The sequence below is a fragment of the Balaenoptera ricei genome, chromosome 15 (genome assembly GCF_028023285.1).
Source record: "Balaenoptera ricei isolate mBalRic1 chromosome 15, mBalRic1.hap2, whole genome shotgun sequence".
In the NCBI taxonomy this organism is placed as follows: Eukaryota; Metazoa; Chordata; class Mammalia; order Artiodactyla; family Balaenopteridae; genus Balaenoptera; species Balaenoptera ricei.
The window spans coordinates 49,943,919-49,964,077 of record NC_082653.1 but is presented as its reverse complement, the minus strand read 5'-3'; the positions used below and the strand labels follow the sequence as shown (position 1 = coordinate 49,964,077).

Genomic DNA, 20,159 nt, shown 5'->3' with positions numbered 1-20,159 from the left:
ATACTCTCTGGTTCCATTTACATCAAGTTCTAAAACAGGCAGAATTAACTTACGGTGATAAAAATCAGAAGAGTGGTTGACCAAGGTGGATGGAGGGCGTGAGAGAACTTTCCAAGGAGGTGAAAATGTTCTATATCTTGATTGCCGTGATGGCTACATGGGGGTGTATGTTGCCAAAACTCATAGAGCTGAACATTTAACATCACATATTTTGCTATAGGTAAAATATACTTCAATTTTTTTTAAATACAATTTTAAAAATTACGTGTTAGCAAAAGAGCCGATGTAGAAATGAGTTACTACTGAAAATGCCCTGTGAATGTGGGAAGAAGCAGAGGGGAAGTCGCCCATCTCCTGGGAGAGGCGCTTTCTCACTGGCCCTGGGAGAAGACAGGTGCCTGCCCTCCGCCCTCCAATCTCTGGAAGGGGTGTAGTTTAATGATTCTTAAGTCTTAGAACCCCATCACTCTGTATAGAATACTACTCAGCTGTAAAAAAGAACAAAATGTTGCCATTTGCAGCAACATGGATGGATTTGGAGGGCATTTTGCTAAGTGAAATAAGTCAGACAGAGAAAGACAAATACTGTATGATATTTATAGGGGGAATCTAAAAAATACAACAAACTGGTGAATAAAAAAAGAAGCAGACTCACAGATGTAGAGAACAAACTAGTGGTTACCAGAGGGAGACAGGGAGGGGTAATATAGGGGTGCGGGAGTGGGAGATACAAACTACTGGGTATAAGATAGGCTAAAAGATGTATTGTACAACACAGGGAATATAGCCAATACTTTGTAGTAACTGTAAATGAAAAGTAACTTTTAAAATTGTATAAAATTTTTGAAAAATTTTTAAAAAGAACTGCATTACTCTTGCTTTTTTCCATATTTGCATTTTTAATATCGGAGGCTTGCTCATCATAAAAAAAGATTCAGACTGTATAACAGTGTAGATAAAATTAAAACTGCGATTTCTCTTCTCTCCCCTCTCCTACTCCTCCTCTACAAAACCTACTCACTTCTCAGTTTTCGTGATGTAGCTGTTTTGTGTGGATCCTTCCAGATTTTCTCCCCCAAAACTGGAATCATACAGTAGATCATATTGTGCAGTCTGCTCTTATGTACCAACATCTTCTCTCCCATAGAATGGATACACCATAATTTGTTTAATTGAACCCCTAAAAATTGTCTTTTTGATTCTCCCCCAATGTTTTGCTATGATAAACTATGGAATGACTATATTGCCTTGAACATAGATCTCTGAATTCTTGTGTGAATATCCCTGTAGAATAAATTCCTAGAAGTAATATTTCTGGGTCGAGGAGTATATGCAATTTTAATTTTGATAAAGCTTATCAAATCATTCTCTGAAAAGCTTGAATTAATTTACAGTCCTCCCAAGAGTATCACTTCTTGTTTTGATCTCAGAGAGAGGGACAATAAACTGAAGAGAATACTGCAATGTTGAAAGACTCTCCAACGCCCTTGAAAAACAAAAGTGATGCAGAGGCCAACACATTCCTATTTTCACTGCTGATCTGAAATTTCCATAATGAGGAAATAAAACACATCATTTAAAAAAAAAAAAAACACTCAGGCTATGAGATTAATGAGGGTTGAGAGGTATGACTTGAACATTTGCTGGTTAACAGAGTTATAGAAACACTGTTATGTCAATTACAGTAATTAACCAAAGATGAAGATGAATCACAGGGACCCTCTTTGCCAGCCAAGTCTCAACCTAAGTGCTGAGTAATGAGCTGCTGGTGGGGACGGGACGGCAAGAACTGGCTAGACTGAGAAAAGGATGCCGCTCTCATCCTCCAAAATGTCTGCTGGGTTCTCAGAAACACAGAATTCCATCCTGCCTCGGCTTCCCAAAAAACCCCCCGCCTCATACAGCTTGCCCTTCAGGAAATAGGACGCTTGCCAACAAACACACCTTGGCTGTATTCCCAAGGTATTTTTCTTCCTTAAGTGGAGTTAAACTCTTTCTGAACCTGAAAGAATATGACCCTGAAGGAAACAGAGCCTGTCCCTGAGATGAAATGCACAAACAGGAAAAAAACCCAGAGGCAGTGCTTCAGCATCTTGCCCACCAGGTCAGAGAGAATTCATGACCCACCTAGTAGTCAACTGTGTTGGAAATAGTTCTTTAGAATGGGGAAAAAAATATTTGAGAGAAACGGCGGTATATTCCAAAGCTCTAACTAGAAATCATATTGCATACTCCACCAGGATAAGAGCACTTCACTTATTATCGCTTAAAATCACTCTAGTCTGGGAGCCAATTGCTATTTTTTCAATTCACTTTTTATTTACAGAAAGTGAAATTTACTCTTTTTGGTGCACCATTCTATGAGCTTTGACAAATGCATAAAATCATGTAACCACCACCACAACTGATAGACGGAACACCTCCATCACCCCCATCCTTGCAAAATCCCCTTATGCTGCCCCTTTGTGGTCAACCCACTGCAGCCCCACCCTCAGTCCCTGGCAACCACAGATCTGTTTTCTGTCCCTGTAGTTTTGCCTTCTCTAGAGAATCTCATATACAGGGGATCCTACAGTCAAAAAAAAAAAAAAGTAAAAGTCTTTTGAGTCTGGTTGTTTTCATGCATTTGTGATCCATCCATGCAGCTGTGTATATCAGTATTCATTCCTTTTTATTGCTGTGTAGTATTCCATTGTACGGACGTACCACAATTCGTTTATCCATCCTCCACTTGCAGGACATTTGGATGACTCCCAGTTTGGGCAATTATAAATCAAGTCACCATAGATGTTCACATACAGATTTTTGTGAGAAAATAAGATTTCCTTTATCTTGGGATTGCTGTGTCATATGCTAACCCAACTGCTACTTAATCTCTAGAAAATATAAATGTCCCGAGAGTGCAAGGAGCCTGGAAACATTTCTGTTGCCTCTGGGGTGAGAATGCTCTTCTCCAGGAATACTGTTCTCACACAGCATGGGTCTGGGGGTAAACGTCCATTCTAGCTGGAATAGGGCACTCAGGGTGTGAACTCTGAGGCCTTCAGTCCAGTGAGTTCAGAAAATCACTTGCCCATTTTTGTTTTAGGCCCTAAGTCAAGCTAAACCAAGACACTTCCATTTCCTTTCTTTTTCCCATCAACTTTTGTATCTTAAAAGTCTCATTAAGATTTACACACAAATAGATATTGGGATTTTTAACTGAATGAAATAAATTTCAGTAGAAGTCTGATCATTTTTCCATTTGAATTTTTTAAATATATGCAGTCCCAAAATTTGAACACTAAATGTGAATTTATGTGATTATATTCCCAGAAAGTTAAAAAAAGTCTAAATCACCATAATTATACATTCCCTATTATGTCTCAACTCAAACATAAATTTTGATGATTTGTCTTCAAAAAGATAAATATTTTAAATGTTTCCTCTTTCTATCACAGTTGAACACCGCTGAGTTAAATCCAGTGACTGTTAGATTGAGGCTAAAAGTTCGCTGTTTGTAGCACAGCTAATGATTTCGATCTTGCTTCAATTGAATTAAGTTTATGAGACCTCTATTTTTATCTCTAATATCAGCTTATTTTATTTTTCCATTTTCCACTTGTTTTTCTAAAATAATAAGGGCAAAATGCAATTAAAATATGCAAATAATGCTGCTGACAACACCACCATTGCTAAACGTGGTATAAATAAAGTGGCATGAAGCTGGTGCATATAAAAGGAGGCCTGGGAATATCAATATTTAATGTACAAAAATACAAGTAATGAAAAGGTGAATATTTAAAGGTTTGGAAACCCTTGGAAACATACTTGTGCTGTTTTGCCCAATTCCAAAAACAAACGACCTTATTTTACTAATTTTGTAATTCTGTAAGGTACAGAAAATGAGTACACTCCACCTGATTAGTCCCATAACATCAAATGATGCTGGAGTCCACAAACTAATTTAGACAATTCTTATCACTAGTTCGTTCACTCATTCAACGTGTAATGAAAGTCTGCTCTGTGCACTGTGGCATCAAAAGACCCACTCCACACTCTTGAACTGCTTACTGTGATCTGGAGGGGATGCAAGTGAGGTGAGGGCTGTGAAGGGACATCTACCCACAGCAGAGTGTCACCCGAAAAGAGGTGACATCTGAGCTGACTCAAGTGAGCCCAACTGAGGGAGGAGAGAGTTCCAGACAGACGCCACAGCATGGAGTTCAGACACGGCTGGATGGAGCTGCACGCCGGGGAGGGGGGAAGGTAACAGTAGAGCCACATGTTAGCTCCTAGGGCTGCTGTAACACACACCACAAACTGGGAGGCTTAAGACAACAGAAGCGGGTTCTCTCACGGTTCTGGAGGCCGGAGAACAAAATCCAGGTATCAGCAGGGCCGGTCCTTTGGAGACTGTGAAGGAGAGTCTGCTCCCTGCCTCTCCTAGTTTCTGGTGGTTGTGGGCAGCCCTTGGTGTCCTCAGCTTAGAGACCCATCACTCCAATCTCTGTGTCCACCTACACCTGTCCCTCTCCTCCGTGTGTGTCTTTGTGTCTCAGTCTCTTCATATGACTTTCTTATCAGGACACAAGTCATGGGACTTAGGATCCACCCTAATCTAGCAGGACCTCATTTCCAAATAAAGTCGCCTTCACGTGGGGTGTGGGCGTTAGGTTTTCCACACCCGAGTTATGACTTCAACATACCTTTTTGGGAGACGCATTTAGCTCCCAAGAAGAAGGGTTCTGCAAACCACAGCCCACCCACCCACCACCTTTTTGCTGCTGTTGTTTGTAAATAAGGTTTATAGGGACACAGCCACGCCCATCTGTTTACATGTCACTGAGGGCGGCTCTCCCACTTCAAAGGCAGAGGTGGGTCCTTGGGACAGAGACCACAAGGCCTAAAACACTTACCATCTGGCCCTTCCAGGGGAAGGTTGGTGACCCCTGAGCTAGAGAGACACTAGTAAAAGGCTGATCATGAACTGCCTTGGGAGTGAAGCTAAGAACTAAGAACTTGACCCTGAAAACTCTGGGGGATGCAGCCCGGTGTTGAGAGAAAGCGTGCGAAATGGGATGGAGAAGTGGCAATAAGAAAGTGGAGTGGGCGAGGGATTTGCAGGCCCCTTTGAAACATCTCGGTGATTAGAGAAGGAGAGAAGTTGGGGAACAGGCAGTGGAGGGCGGAGAATGAAATGGGGAATTTTGTGATTTCAACAGAGTCACTGTTCTGGGTTATGAGAAGATGAAGGAAGACGCTGGGATGAAATTGAAGGGGAATTGTTGGAGTGGCGGGGAGAGGGCCAGGGGGCCAGATGAGCGTCGTCATGGTTCTTAGAAATGCCGGGAACAGCGACGGTGGCGAGGAACACCGTGAGTCAAGGGCACGTTGTCCCCAAAAGGTCTAGAGCAGAGTATTTTCCTTCCCGAGAGACTAGTGTCCATAATTCAACTGCTGCAACCCGCGTGCACAGATTGTGTGATCAATGTGGATTCTGCTGTTCGATCCTTGTAGCAACTTAATAAGGTACGTGCACAGCCTCGGAGTGAAGGCTGTAATCACTTTTCCATAGGTTATGAATTATGAAGTTGGCTTCCCATCACAAATGCTGTCAAAGCTTTTTGGCTTCAAAACCAATTAAAATGATGAATAGCTGTGAAAGGAACCAGAAGTGCATTTAATCTTTCTCCAGAACAGTGGGGGATCAGTCCTTTTTTTGTGTCACATTTCACATAGGCTGGGAACATAAAATTGGTCTCGTTCAAAGGTAAGATTCAAACAACTTCTTCGTGAAAGGGAACTGATCCACTTTGCTTTTTTCCAGCCATAAACACTGAGATATTTACGTGCCTCCTCATCCTCTTTGCTTATCTCCCAAGGTCACAGCACTCTCTTTCCATCTTCTCCTCTTAGCAAGGTTATCCTAAAAAGAATCACCAAAGCAGAGATTAGCTCTTTGAAGCAAAAAGGGACAAGCGAGAAGGGTGCTGACAAGCTTTTGAGTTTGATTTATTAACGATTTGAAACTGCGTAACAATCCAAAGCCTTGGGGTCCCCACTCCCCGTCTCTCTGCCATTTACTGTATCTTAGGTCTTAATGCTCCCACTCAGTTCCAAGGGCGTTGGGACAACCAAAGTGATCAGTCTCATAATTTTTTTCTTTGCTTTTTATCATAGGAAAGAGCTGTAGATGCCATGCACTACAGAAAGGAGAGAATGAGTCTGAATCAGAAGTCCTGATTTTTAATACTAACTCAACCACTTCTAGCTGAAAACCTTGAGCAAATTACATAACCTCCCTGAGCCTCGGTTTTCATATCTGTAAAATGGAGGTTACAATTCTCAATTCTCAAAACTGTTGTGAGACAAAAACAAGGCCCTACTACAGAGCACAGGGAACTATATTCAATATCCTGTGATAAACCATAGTGGAAAAGAATATGTATATATGTATAACTAAGTCACTTTGCTGTACAGCAGAAATTAACACAACACTGTAAATCAACTATAGTTCAGTAAATTTTTTTTAATTTTGAAAAGGAAAAGAAAAACTGTTGTGAGGCTCAACTGAGTTCAGTTTGTGTTGAATTATACACACACTTAGTTTATACATAAAACTGACATGTGTATGTGTAATAGCAACAGACTCCTGTGTGATGCAGTTATTATTCACAGAGCTATGCCTTTGACAGAAGGAAAACATTGTGTAAATGTGTTTAAGACAAGATCTCCAATAAATAATATTTGGACAGAACAACTCCTTCGAAGAGGTGACTCAGCTATCAGTGAACTCATCTTTGCTATTTTTAGGGCTGGAAGAAAGAGAAGCAGGTGATGCTGAAGTTGTATAATCGGTCGCACGGGGAGGGTACTCAAAGGTAGTGGCCTTGACCTCGGCAGCCATTCCAAGGCAAGCAGAGCCTTCAAAGAGGAAGCAGAGGAGCAGCCTTGAGCATCTCTGCAGCATCGTAGGGCCCCCAGTCACAGGAGATGGAAACACAAATTGATTTGTACCTGGCCCCCTTGACAGTGCAAATTTAGACCCCAGAACTGTGTCTCTCTCTCCTCGTGCTGATTTACAGGGTTGCTATCGCAGGGCCTTGACAGCACACTCAGTCTTTGTGGAACTGCGCGAATCAGGCTCGAACTGCCTTTAGCCAGTCGCTCCCGACCCCTTCAATCTCCCACCCGGGGAGGTCCGTAAGAGCAGCAACTTGAGCCCATTTGTTGGCTGCCCCGCTTCTGTCCGGGGCCCCGGAGCGCGATCGCTCTCCTTACCATCTTATTACATCATTAAGGCTAAATTCAACTGCCTTTCTTAAACCCCCATCTTTCTTCTCTGCTGGAGTGGTGGGCACTGAACTGATGAAGGTTCCCAGCACTGTCCAGAGCTGCTTTTATGCAACTTGCTCAAGTTCACCTTTGTCACTGTGGGGGGCACAGAGAGACCTCAGCAGTAAAGGCTGTGGAGGAATCCAGTAGGGCTGGCCCAGAGCTGGGAGGACTGGCCAGTTCTAGGGTACTCGCCTGAGTGGAACCAGTCAGGAGCTTGGATTGGCTCCAAGTTGAATCCATACGCAGATTCGGACTGTGAGGCCAAGCAAAGACCGAGCACAGAATCTCAGCACCCCTGCGGTTACCTGGATGCACCCTCATTTTTACCAAATCCAAATTAGATCTTGCTATACAGTTCACTTTAGCTTGTCTGTACCATGTGTTAGGATCCAGGAAACATATCATTTCTTTTCAGGAATAGAGGCAAGGCATAGAAATAGGTATGCATCGTAATATAAACACATTGTTTAATGTTTTAACTCCTACTGCTGCTAAAACGGCTTGGCATTTAGTTTGATTATAATTGCGTGTATTTTTAAAGTTTTGACAGAAACTTTATTTTAAGCAGCAGGAGGCAAAAAATAATTCAAACTTTAATATTCATCAAAATTTATCTAACAGCAGGAGACCCTACACTCTGAATTTTACTCTCCTTTCTTGCAGAATCAACTCCCCACTGCCCCAAGAGCCCTCACCTGCCAGGAGCACAGGGAATCCAATCATATTGTGCATAATAGCCACACTTTATCTTGCTTTCTTTTGTTTTCTTTGGTTCATCAGGCCTTCCCTTCCCAACCAAAGGAATTCATTGCAACAGCTCTGTTCTTAGAACTGAACTTCTCCATAGAAAGAACTTCAGCCTAAGAGATACCAAGAAGTTCCTGATGCTCCCAAAATACCACCCTTCAATCTCTGCTATTAGAGATTGAGAACTATAGCTTTTTCCAATGTCCATGCTCTTCTGTTAAAGCGAATAATACTGGGAAGGGCAGTGTACTGAACTTATCCATGCTAAAGTATGAATGGCTTCTCAAATTCAATTTCTTTCTGTTATAGAATTTAGGTAGAAGAGGGAGGAAGGAAAGTAGGAGATTAAGGGGAAGTGAACGGGACAAAGGCAAACATGCACTCGTTTTATAAATAAAAGAACCAGTGCGCACACATGAATTCCCTGGAGATCCTGCTAAAATGCAGATTCAGATTCTGCCACTCTCGGGTGCAGCCTGAAGTCCTGCAATTCTAACAAGTTCTCCGGTGATGTCAGTACTTCTGGTCCACAGACCAGACACTAAGCAGCAGGGGGGCCGGAACTTGAGCAGTGAACAGAGATGTCAGCTCAGTGGTTCTCGACCTTGTCTCATCAGAACCACCTGAAGAGTTTTTGTGTCCTTTTTTAAACTACTGATGCCCAAGCCCCACCCCAGATGAATTAAATCAAAATCTAGGGGTCACTCAAGTATTCATATTTCTAATAGCTCCCCAGGTTATTCTATTGAGCAGCCTGAGTTGAGAACCACTGTTAGCCAATAAATTCATTGGAACCTCAGGTGTCAGTCTCTGGCTGATGTATTAGCTCGTGAGGGCTAAAGGCAAGATACCCCAGCCAAGGGCATCTTCTTCTCCAACGGGAACTTGCTATTGCACAATGTTTGGTAAATAGTTGGTACTCAATAAATATGTGTTCCATGAATAAATAAATGATCGGCCGAATGCATGAATGATTGAACACCTTCGAAGGCCAATAGTCTACAGACTGTCAAGGATTGAATTCACAATGTTGAAATGACAGCTGACAGGGCTGAAATTTGAAGACAGAAAGTTTTTTCCATTACTCTTACAAATCCCCCAAATAGACACTCAATTCTCGAGCCACTGTTAAGGGTGGATCTGCTGGTAACTAGAGGAGTCAAAGCCATAAACATCACCATCTCTTTATTCCACTGTTTCCCAGTCATCCACCAGTCATAACACATTTTCACAATTTTTGCTATCGGTGCTATTACTTACCTAGCATGTTTCCTTCAATTGACTCACTTTTTTCACATAGATGGATGTATTTTAAAGAGAAACTATAAATCACTGTTTCAAATAGAAAAACAACCAATATCCCTCAACATATATAGAAGTACCTGTCAAAATAAATACAATGAAAGCAACTCAAGCTGGATGTTGCTGCCTGCCAACGCTTGCCCCTGTCAGATAAGAAGATGGATTTGCGAGAAATAGGAGGAATTAAAGACACGGGCGCACTTAATGGAGGCTTGTCGTTGGCATAATAAGAAGGATCGGAGGGGTGCTTTGCAAGGAGTCACAGTCAAGTTCTACGATGCCAGGTATTGAAGGCACCACATGCAAGCACCTCAGGGAACACCATTCCCAGCCAATGAAGTTCAAGTTGTACCCAGAAACCCAAGGGTCACCAACTAATGCAGATGGAGCTCTGGAACAAAAAAGGAAGTATTTCCTAGATCTCAGTTTCTGGGGAATCCAGTCATCCATGTGATCTGTCTGTAAACAGGGTGATGTTTGTTTTCCTACTTCTAAGAGGAAAAGCATCATCAACAGAGAAAATCAGAACAGGTTGAACCTGGCTGTCAAAAACAGGGGAATTAGCTTTCTCTTTGGAGGCATATTTGTTGGTTTAAGCCTTGGATAGAAAAGTCACTAAATAAAACCATGCTGTTATCAAATGAATGGATCAGACATAGTAAGAGATGAGCTTCCCGGCTCTTTAGTGAGGTGTGTCCCAGGGTCGGGAGGTAAATTCTTATCTCAGTTCATATGCTTGGATTTGGACAGAATGACCCATTGATATTTCAGGGAATAAACCCACTGAATTATTCTCTTTTATTTGCTGGTTGTTTTTCTTTTAAACAACACACACAGAATGTGACATTGTGATTCTAATGCAGAGGCAAGACTGAGGAGTTAGGGGAGAGGCCTCCGGGACCGGACTGCCTGGTCTAAGTCCCTGCTGTGCCCCCTTTTTATATCTGTCTGACCTCAGGGGAAATAGTCAACCTCTCTGTGCCTCACTCAGTCTCCTTGCTCCCAGAATGAGAGTGATAATAAGAGTCCTACCACATAAGGACATCGCAGGGAGGAGTAAATGCAGACGAAGCGTCTAAAAGAGCCCCTTGCACAAAATAAGCACTCAATATGTGTTACCTGTTGTTATTATTATGCCAGAAAAATACACAAAATGCGATGCAATGAAATCTGTCTTCCTTCCACCCCAGGCCCTGGGCCTCTCCCTAGACACAAAGCAGTATAAAAAGGCTCCTGTGTAGCTTTCCAGAAATACTTTATGCATTTACCATCAAGTGTATCCTTCTCTTCTATGCTAATGGGGGCTCACCATGCACTCTGTTCTACACGTTGTCTTTTTTACTTGATATTTCTTGGGAAGGAGTACATTGCAGGCCACGTACCTTGTTCTTTGCTGGGACTGCAGTTTTGCATTGTGTGGCTGCACCATCCTTGACTTACGTCATCCCCCATGTGGGACACAAGCCATTTCTGGTCTTTCACTTTTACAATCATGCTGCCGTGAACACAGTTAAACACAAATCTTCCATATACGTACAAGTATACCTTTAGGAGAGATTCTTACAGGTGGGATCGCTTGGTCGAAGAGTCTGTGCATCTTTTATTCTGATAGATATTGCCAAATTTCTCTTTGAAGAGATTACACCAATTTGCACACCACCTACCTATGTACACAAGTATGTCTTTCTTCTCATACTCAGGATAATATTTTAAATTCATGAAACAAAATGCATAGGATAACCAAGGAAAAGCAATTATATTGAAACAGTTATCAAAAGATTAAAAATATGCTTTTGCAAAACAGTAGTATGTATCCCTCTTAATAAATGCACTAAATAACGAAATCTAGTGCCAGGTAGGAGTGAGTAGAAAAGATATCTCAGCAAATCTGTAATAGTTTTAATGCGGTATGAAAGTACATATTGGTGACAAGCTCTCAGGCACTGCTAGTAATATTGTGACCTGTAGTTCACATCCATAATTGAAGGAAATGCTAAATTTGAGTTGTCAGCTGGTGAGAAAAAAAGATGTAAATATTTTCCAAACAAGTGTTGGACCCTGTCTCAGAGTCAGCGCTTGGAGATTAATCACAGTGAGTGGCAGCTTCTCCTCCACGCATCAGTTCAGCCCCAGGAATTCATGCTTTTAGGGCAGCTATTAAAATTCATGAGTGGGAACTGGCCTCAATCTAGCCTGAGACAGGCTTCGTTGGCCTTCCAAAGCAGTAAGACGGGCTAAGAAGACGTGAGCAGGCAGAGATAGCTCTAAAGCCATCCAGAGGGGCTGCCTTGACTGTGTCTTAGAGATAGTAACTGCCCCACTTCTGCCTTCAATGTATCTGCTCTCCTACCCGCACAGGGTTTTGGAGAATATTAAATAAAATAAGAGAACGTAACCTGCTTTGAAAAACTTAAAGGCACTCTATTAACTTAGGGCACTGTGTTAACCATTAGGAATTTACATTATTATTATTATTACCTCCTGTTATGTTTAGTTCTTAGAACCTCCCTCAGATCGGCTGATAAGAGTGACATTAGGGCCAAAGAATGGAGCCGCTCAGCTTTGGAAACTAAAAAGCATAGCGGTCCAGGACGTGGCTTAGGCTTGGTGGTACCTGCCCGGCCTGGCTATTACGCTCCTCTTACCCAGACAGTAATCCAGTGACTAGCGAAGTTGCTGGAATGTCTAGGAGCAAGAAAGAGGTGATGGTAAGGGGTGTCAAATCCACAGAGAACACTCCGTCCCTGGAAAAACACATGACTCTGGAAATCTTAGGAGTATAGAAGAAAGATTTCAAACAATTTTCTGACTATGCATCTTTTTTTGGTGTGTGTGTGCTGGAGAAATGTTAAATTTCATTAAGTTTTACAGCCAGACTTAAGATAGACATAAATCCCTTTAATGCTGGTTTTAGTCAAAAATGAGCTGAACATTATCATTAAACCAGTGCATGTGGGAGAATTATTTGAGGAAAATCCAAATAGGCACAGTCGGGAAATTTCCGCCGTGACCATGTTAAATGCAAGTAGGTGCAAAGCAAAATTTTTTCGGCTCTAGTGGACTGGACCCTTTTGCTGCTCAGTTTCCATACAGAGGAGCTTTGTTCTGGAGCAATATGGTTGCAGCCTGAGAGTCTATCTGGGGAAGCTCATTCCTGCTTCATTAATCCGTGAGCACAGTGCAATTTCAGCTAATACCGTTACACAGCTCCTAGCTGGGTTATTTGATTAAATGCCTTTAGGAAAAGTAGCAAGTTGGAATAAAGGGACATATGCAATGTACTTTCTTGTTCTGAGTGCCTATAGCTGTGGAATGACATTGGCAACGTATCCTAGGCCATGCTGTACCCATAGTCACAAACTCCTATTGCCTGAGATATTATGTGAGTCTGGTATTACCTGACATCTCACAGGGGCCACATTGTCTCCCTGGTTCAATTTCTCTGCGGTCTGAGCTTGTACACGGCTGTAACTAGGAGACGCATTTCTTGCCGTGGCTCATAGACATGCTAGTACTTAAGTGCCTTCTTGTGAAATTGAAAAAAGCACCCCTTTCCGGTGGGTGAATTGCAAAACGGCACCTTCTTCTGGGCAAAGAGATTAGAAAATGTGCCCCCTTCTGGGCAGACAAATGAGAAAAGGGTGGCTCCTCCGGGCAGGCGGACCGATTAGTTTTTCAAGCCCCTCCGCAGGGCACAGGCTTGCAAGTCCAGTGTAGCCCCTCATTGCTCCCCTTGGGCGTGGCTGCTTGTGAAGGCATGACCCGCACGGCTGTGCAAGGCAGCCCTGATTAAAGATGCCACTTGCCTCCTAGAGGGGGGGGATAGGGAGGGTGGGCGGGAGACGCAAGAGGGAGGAGATATGGGGATATATGTATACATATAGCTGATTCACTTTGTTATACAGCAGAAACGAACACACCATTGTAAAGCAATTATACTCCAATAAAGATGTTAAGAAATAAAAAAAAAGATGCCACTTGCCTAATTTTATAGTCAGACCACAGAGTTTGCTCCTTAGTGCTCTAAAAAATTCAATCACACCAACGGACCTTTATATTAAATACATTGGTCTATTACGAGAGCCTGGTATTGTCAGAATGTCGAAGCAACATCAGGTTTAAAAATGAAAGATGGGTGAGCCCTTGTGTAGCAGACACCACGTGTGCCCATATCACCTGGGCACATGCTGTTTACTGCAAGCACCTGCCAAGGGTGATGTTCTGACCGTGGGCACAGACAGGATAATTGTAGATGGAAAGACAGATGAACTAGAGGGTCGGTGCCCCTAGGACTAGCCTTCAACCCACGATGGGCAGAGGGGCGGTGGGGACGATGGTGGGGCTTCCCCACCATCCCAGCGGGATGCCCTCACGGCCTCCACAAGCGCCCCAGTGGGCTGAGCCCCCATTTCTGGCCACAGGAACACCCGATAACCTACTTTTGATGGGTGTGAGGCCCAGGACAGGTAAACTTCAGACTCTTAGCAACATAGTGAGGTTAGTTTGTATCAGATTCCTTTTCGGCAGCTGCAGCTCACCTAGAGAGAAGGGGCCATGGGACAGGTATGTCTCAGGGCAAAGGAGCCTCCCAGGAAGGCAGGACTGGGTGAGGTGCTGTAGCGCAAGCCTCAGGCTATCAGCAGGCAGCCTGGGCGCCCAAAGGCCTAGGATGCCAGTCAAGCGTTGATGAACACTTTCTATAAAATACGGTAAATATTTTAAGATTGGTAGGCTTCTGCCACAACTACTTAAGTCTGCTGTTACATTGTGAAAGCACTAGGCAACCCATAAACAAATGCACATGACTATGTTCCAATAAAACCTTATTTACAAAAACAAGTGGTGGGCCAGATTTGGCCTTTGGGTCATATTTTGTGACTCTTGCCATAGGTGATCAAAGAAAGTAGAGGACACAAAAGCAGAAGAAAGAGGTGAGACATCGTCCGCAGTGTGCTTGCTGGCCCACATCCCTTCCTTCCTTTTATCCTCACAGCAACCAACCAGTTACTTTTTTATCGTCTGCATTTTAAAGATGAGGAAAACCTCAGTTACCAGAAAACAAGAATATTGCCAAGACCAAATAGCCTGGGTTCAAAACCAGATCTGTCTGATTTAATGCCTCTCTTCCTTCCCCTACTTCAAGCTGACGCCTGCAGATACGTCTGTCTTGTGCTACCCAGCAAGGAAAGTCCACTTGTCCCAGAGGCAGTAAATTCCAGATTTGGGGGTTAAGGGTGGCAGTGCTAGAGTTGAGTTCAGTCTCAAGGGGCTCAGAAGCTCCTCTGAAAATGTTAAAGCAACAAACATGATTGCCACTGGGTCCACCACCAGCTTCCAAGGTGAGACCAGCCATAGCATCAGACAGGTGCCATTTGTCAGCCTGTGCCTTTGATGGCAGCACCTCAGATATAACGGAGTCAGAAGATATCATGAAAATAAGTAAGTCCCTTGTCCTTACTTAGCCTAGTGTGCGGGCAGGCCATCTGATGGGAAAGTGCGCAGCGCAAACAACAGCCAAAAGCGTAATTATTAAACTTCTTTGCTGGGAGTTAATCTAGCCTTGCTTTCTGACTATGCATTCAAGTGTTCAGACACTAAGCTTTAGAAATACTAATTGCTAGAGGGATTTTTTTTGCCTGCACTCAACTCTTAAAGAGAAAATGAGCCATTATCAGAAGTTTCGTCTAGAAATAACTTCCAGGGATGCCCTGAGGTCAGTTTGCATTCAGCCCAATCTTTCTACTTTCTCCACAATGGTACAATGATAATTCAAGTTCTTAATGGTGACTCTGAATCATCCTGATACTGAATCATCAATGATTAAATTATGTTCACTAAACAGCTAATATTTTCTAAAAGAAAATAGACTAATGCATTTTAGGACGAAGTTACAGAATTCAAACCAAAACAAACCTCTGGCTTAGCCTAGGATACCAGAGCATTAAATCTACAGAGACTCCACTTCCTCCCACATGTCTACGTTAATGGATATTTTAGAAAATTCCAGTATAATCCAAGACCAGTTTAATTTATTCCTGTACACAAACAGTTTTATGGAAGACGACATTGTAATTCAGATCAATAAATGACTCGTCGGTTTGGGCTATAAAAGTATAAACAGAACCCTTGCAAAAAATCACTCATTCTTCTTCCTTGCTGTAAACCATTTGATTTTTTGCCAGAAAATATACAGCCAAAGAAGAACACCTGTTTGCCTTCCTTAATACTCAGCCTCAGCCTAGACTATTACACAAGGAATTAGCATTAGTCATCAAATTAATTGTAAAGACAACAAATTAGAATTCCTAAGTCCTCATCCATCTCAACATTGAGGTGAATTTGACTGCAGACAATACATGGTCTTTCTTCTTGCTGTAAAAGTGGTCTCAGAGTCCCGTGGATTCTCAGGAACAAATTCTGCTGTCTGAACTCTCCAGTTCCCCACTCTGCCCCCACCCACCTTGCGGCAAGCCATTTTCTCCAGAACCAGAAATCAGAGCCAAAGACCTCGGCCCAGACCTCAGGTGACAGTGTGAACAAAAAAGGTGAGCCAGGGAGGAAAGCTGGTGAAATAGGTCAATTGCTTAGGCAGCAAACACAAAGGTGCAGAAAATTCTGATTTTATTTTTCTCTAGTGGAATTTAATTTCTCTCCAACAACCTACTGGCACTGATGGTAGAAATTTGACCTTGGCCAACACAGGTTTTGCTCCCACCCTCCTGCCTCCACCCTCAAGTTGCAAAGGAGTAGCACAGCATCAAGAAGAGGGGCCGGGCTCCCGGAGCTCACGTCTCATCATCTGTCCACCGTGGAAACTACTGCTGCATCCCCACCCAACTGGCCTCGGTCATCACTTCACGCAGATCCTGCCTGAACCCTGGATCCTCAGTGTCGTGACCGTTGGACTTCCTAGGGCAGCTGGTTCTCTCTGTCGTGTTCTCACTAATCTCAGCCTCCCACACAATATTCTGCTGCTTCCTGTTCTGCAGTGAGCGTCACAGGAACACGGAATGGGGCGTCCCTGAGTCCCTCAGCTAAGACACCTCACGGAGCTACTTCTGGTCCTCAGCTCCACGCCCCTGTCCTAGGATGAGTCCCAGACCTCTCTGAGGTTGGACATTCCAACACACCCCCTTCCCACTCCAAGAACACAGCTCAGAAGAGAGAGGTAGCACTCAGGGCTCCCTCTGAGGGCCCTACAAGTGCTACTCAATGAATTTTCTATTCAATTCACCTTAGACTGGGCCATTTTCATTTCTTCTACAGAGAAACAAACCAGGCCTAGCAAATAGTCTTCCAGATCTATCGCTTAACTTTCAACCTCAGCTTTGAAACCCCAAAGAAAAACTATTAACTTGTGTTCCTCTTAATATTCCAACCCCACCAGCTCTACCTACGCATGCTCTTGTCTCAAAAATTCAGGGAAGATTGGGGTAATTGAACATACTTAGGGAAGACGAATAAGTTACTTTCAAAATAGTATCCCTCAAAAGAAGTGAGATCCAAATAGCTCAAGAAACATCAAGAAAGAAAAAATATGCCAAATCTGAGAGAGTCTCCCAAAGACTGGGATTATAGCCCAGATAGAGAATTAAACTTTTAAAGGTGAATGAAGGTAGTTTGGGATCTCAGTGGAGGAGAAGCAGGCCTGGGTATTTGCCAGTAATTATGGCCAGTGGAGACAGGAACACATCCTCTCTAAAGACTAGGATTTGAAGGAAGACCTAGATTCTAGAACACAGGATAGCCATGTTCAATGCCCAAGATAAGTGACTGGTCCAAATTTTGAATAGAAAGGTGGGGGAGGGAAAAATGAGGAATTGTTTTTCAATGGGTATGAAGTTTCTGTTATGCAAATGAATAAGTTCTAGACCTCTGCCATGTGACAGTCAACAATACTGTATTATACACTGTAAAATATGTTCAGAGGATAGATCTCGTTAAATGTTCTTACCAAAAGAAAAAAAAGAAGAACACACAGACACAAAAGAACACAAGGAAATTTTGAAGGTGGTGGGTATGTTTAGTACCTTGGTTATGGTGATGGCATCATGAGTGTACACATATCAAGATGTAGACATTAAATGTGTGGAATTTTTTGTATAAGAATTATACCTCAATAAAGCTAAAAACTTTTAAGTTAAAAAAATTTTAAACAAATTTCAAAGTGACTTCTGCCCCAAGCACATTTTTAAAAATAAATTAGTATTACAATTCTGGTCTTTCCAGCTACTGGCCCTTTGTCATCCAGCAAATGGAAACACATAAACTCATGGAACTAGTCAATTTGCTCTTAAAACCATTATGCCACTAATACATTAAGTTTACAAACTAAAGTGTTTTGACTCATAAAAGAGCACAATTCTCTAAAACGTCTCAGGGCCCATGGAATTGAGAAATTTCCCAGCTGGAATATGTGTCTAACCCAGTGTTTCCCAGCCCAGTGTATACTGCGGACCAGGAAACCATCCAGGGTCTTGGCTGCACACCTCAGAAACAAAGGAGGGAGGATGGGATGAGGAGAGAGGAGCTTCACGGAGCTCAGCATCCCTGGGCAACTGACAGGCAGAGAGGAAGGAAGGGATTAGCCAACAGATGGTGGGGGACCATCTCCCATCATGGACCAAAATAAAAGGCTGACCAACTGAAGACCTAAATGGACAAAATTAAAGCATGAAATCATTTTAAGTGAATAGGTAGTTGATTTCTGTGGGGAAAGACTCTCAATGGGAAAATTGGAGGTATTGGACTGAATAGAATTTAAACTTCTCATTGTATCTTGTAGTGTTGAGGACTCCTGTTTGCAATCAACTATTTTTTGTGGGATTGATGTCTGTCCCCCCAACCAGGCTGTAATTTACATGTGGGCAGGGATGTCACCATTGTATTCCCATACTTGGGAAAGTCCCTGGCATATATTAGACTCAATGATATTTGCTGAGTGAATAAATGAGGTTGATATCATGGCCAGTATTCGGGGCTTGGGTTTAACACCTGTAAATGTAAAGGAGACAAGCCTCTGTCAGCCTGAAGCAGGGAACTGGAGTGAGCTCTGCATAAAGTAAGAAAACTCTAGAGGCTGCCTCACTTGTGACATGAGAACTAGATCCTTCTGGCCATCAGTGCAAGGAAGCTTAACGAGAGTCCTGGCTTCCGGGGGAGACCCACTGACCCACAAGTGTCACTCAGCTTAAAATGGAGACAGTCCTGGGTAGCACAGGACGCAAATTTGCTAACCCTTTGAGGGCCCGGAATAGGATGGGATGAGGGAGTCTGGAAAAGAGGATAACGGGAGGATAGAACCCTCCACGGACACACGTCTGCTCTGTCACCTCCTCAAGGGCTGGTCCAGAGAGAATGTTAACACAGCCCTCCACGGAGGGACCGTCCACATAAGACGGTTGCATCTCTCGGATCCTCTCGTGCCCGTGCCTCTGGCTTTATGACCTAATGACACATCTTGTGTTTTGCAGAATGCCGAAGCAAGCTACGACTTCAGCAGCAACGACCCCTATCCTTACCCTCGATACACAGATGACTGGTTTAACAGGTAAATGGGGCCTCCTGAGGTGTCTGGGACGTCAAGTGTGGGGTTTTATTTCGCTCTGTTGTGTTTTTAAGGCTTAAGTATCACCAGCAAAATGCTCTCACTGCCTTGCTAAATTATATGGTGATTTTTTTTCCTTCTTTGTGGCTACATTCTCTAAATTCTTGATTTTTTTTTAATATGGCAACGCTCTTCTAGAATTATCTCTTGACTATTTTGTTCTGTTGAACTAGGAATTATTTGCCACCTTATTAAAGATAAAAAAAAATAGGAATAATAAGAAATCCTTTCTCAACCCACCACAAGTTGATTGTAAACACATGGGTTTTACTTGATCTGTTGAAACTATTGCAGAGAGCTCTTTTGCCCCAGGGGTCTGTGTCTATATGTTTTTGCAAAGTGTTTTTGCTGTAACCTTATAACAGCTCATGTAGTCCCTTTTGACAAAACAGTAAGCATAATTGGCAGAGGTTTGAGGTATTTTTTTAACTGAGGTATAATAATTAGTTTCAGCTGTACCACATAATGATTCCATATTAGTGTATACTGCAAAAAGATCACCACTGTAAGTCTAGTTAATATCTGACACCACACATAGTCACATAAAAAAACTTTTTTCCTTGTGATGAGTACTTCTAAGACCAACTCTCTCAGCAACTTTCAAATATGCAGTACAGTATTGTTAACTCTAGGTTTGAAATACTGCTTGCCATCCTGTTATGCAACACTACCCAATGAATGGTTCATCCAAAAGTGTGATTTTTCTTCGGCCTGTTTTGCTACAAAACATGTAAATGCAGTCTCTTTCTTCTCCAAGTAAAATTCTTGCCTAAGTTGTTGATCACATGTAAGAAATATCAAGAAATTAAGGCACGTGGCTTGTTCAATCAAAATTGACTCAGTTCTAAACCTAGTGCTTCCCCATTATTGATGTTTTTGAGTGAAGCTGATGAGAACGTATGAACTTCAATTAATGATATAAAAATATATTGTGTGTACAGCACTTTACTCATTTCTTCTACTTCTCGTGACAAACTCAAGGTAGATGAAACAAATGCTGTCATCCTCAGTTTAGTGACAAGGAAACAGGCTCAGAAAAGTTGCCTGACTTCCCTGGACAAACAACCAGTAAATATCAAAGCCGACACTTGAACCCAAGCTCTGTAAGTGTTTCTAAATCCAAATTGTACCCTTCTTTTATAAGCATCATCTTTATTATAAAAGACAGAAGGCATGATGACCA

At 42.6% G+C, this 20,159-nt stretch overlaps 1 protein-coding gene across 2 annotated transcripts in view; it reads left to right on the top strand.

Annotated features, from left to right (window-relative positions):
* The window catches only part of PCSK2 (proprotein convertase subtilisin/kexin type 2), a 212,884-nt gene that overhangs the window by 142,446 nt on the left and 50,279 nt on the right, over positions 1-20,159 (top strand). For both annotated transcript variants that reach the window (XM_059896782.1, XM_059896781.1), the window contains one exon: positions 18,843-18,919. In XM_059896782.1, coding sequence (XP_059752765.1) covers positions 18,843-18,919 — 77 coding nt within the window. The remainder of the gene's footprint in view (positions 1-18,842; positions 18,920-20,159) is intronic.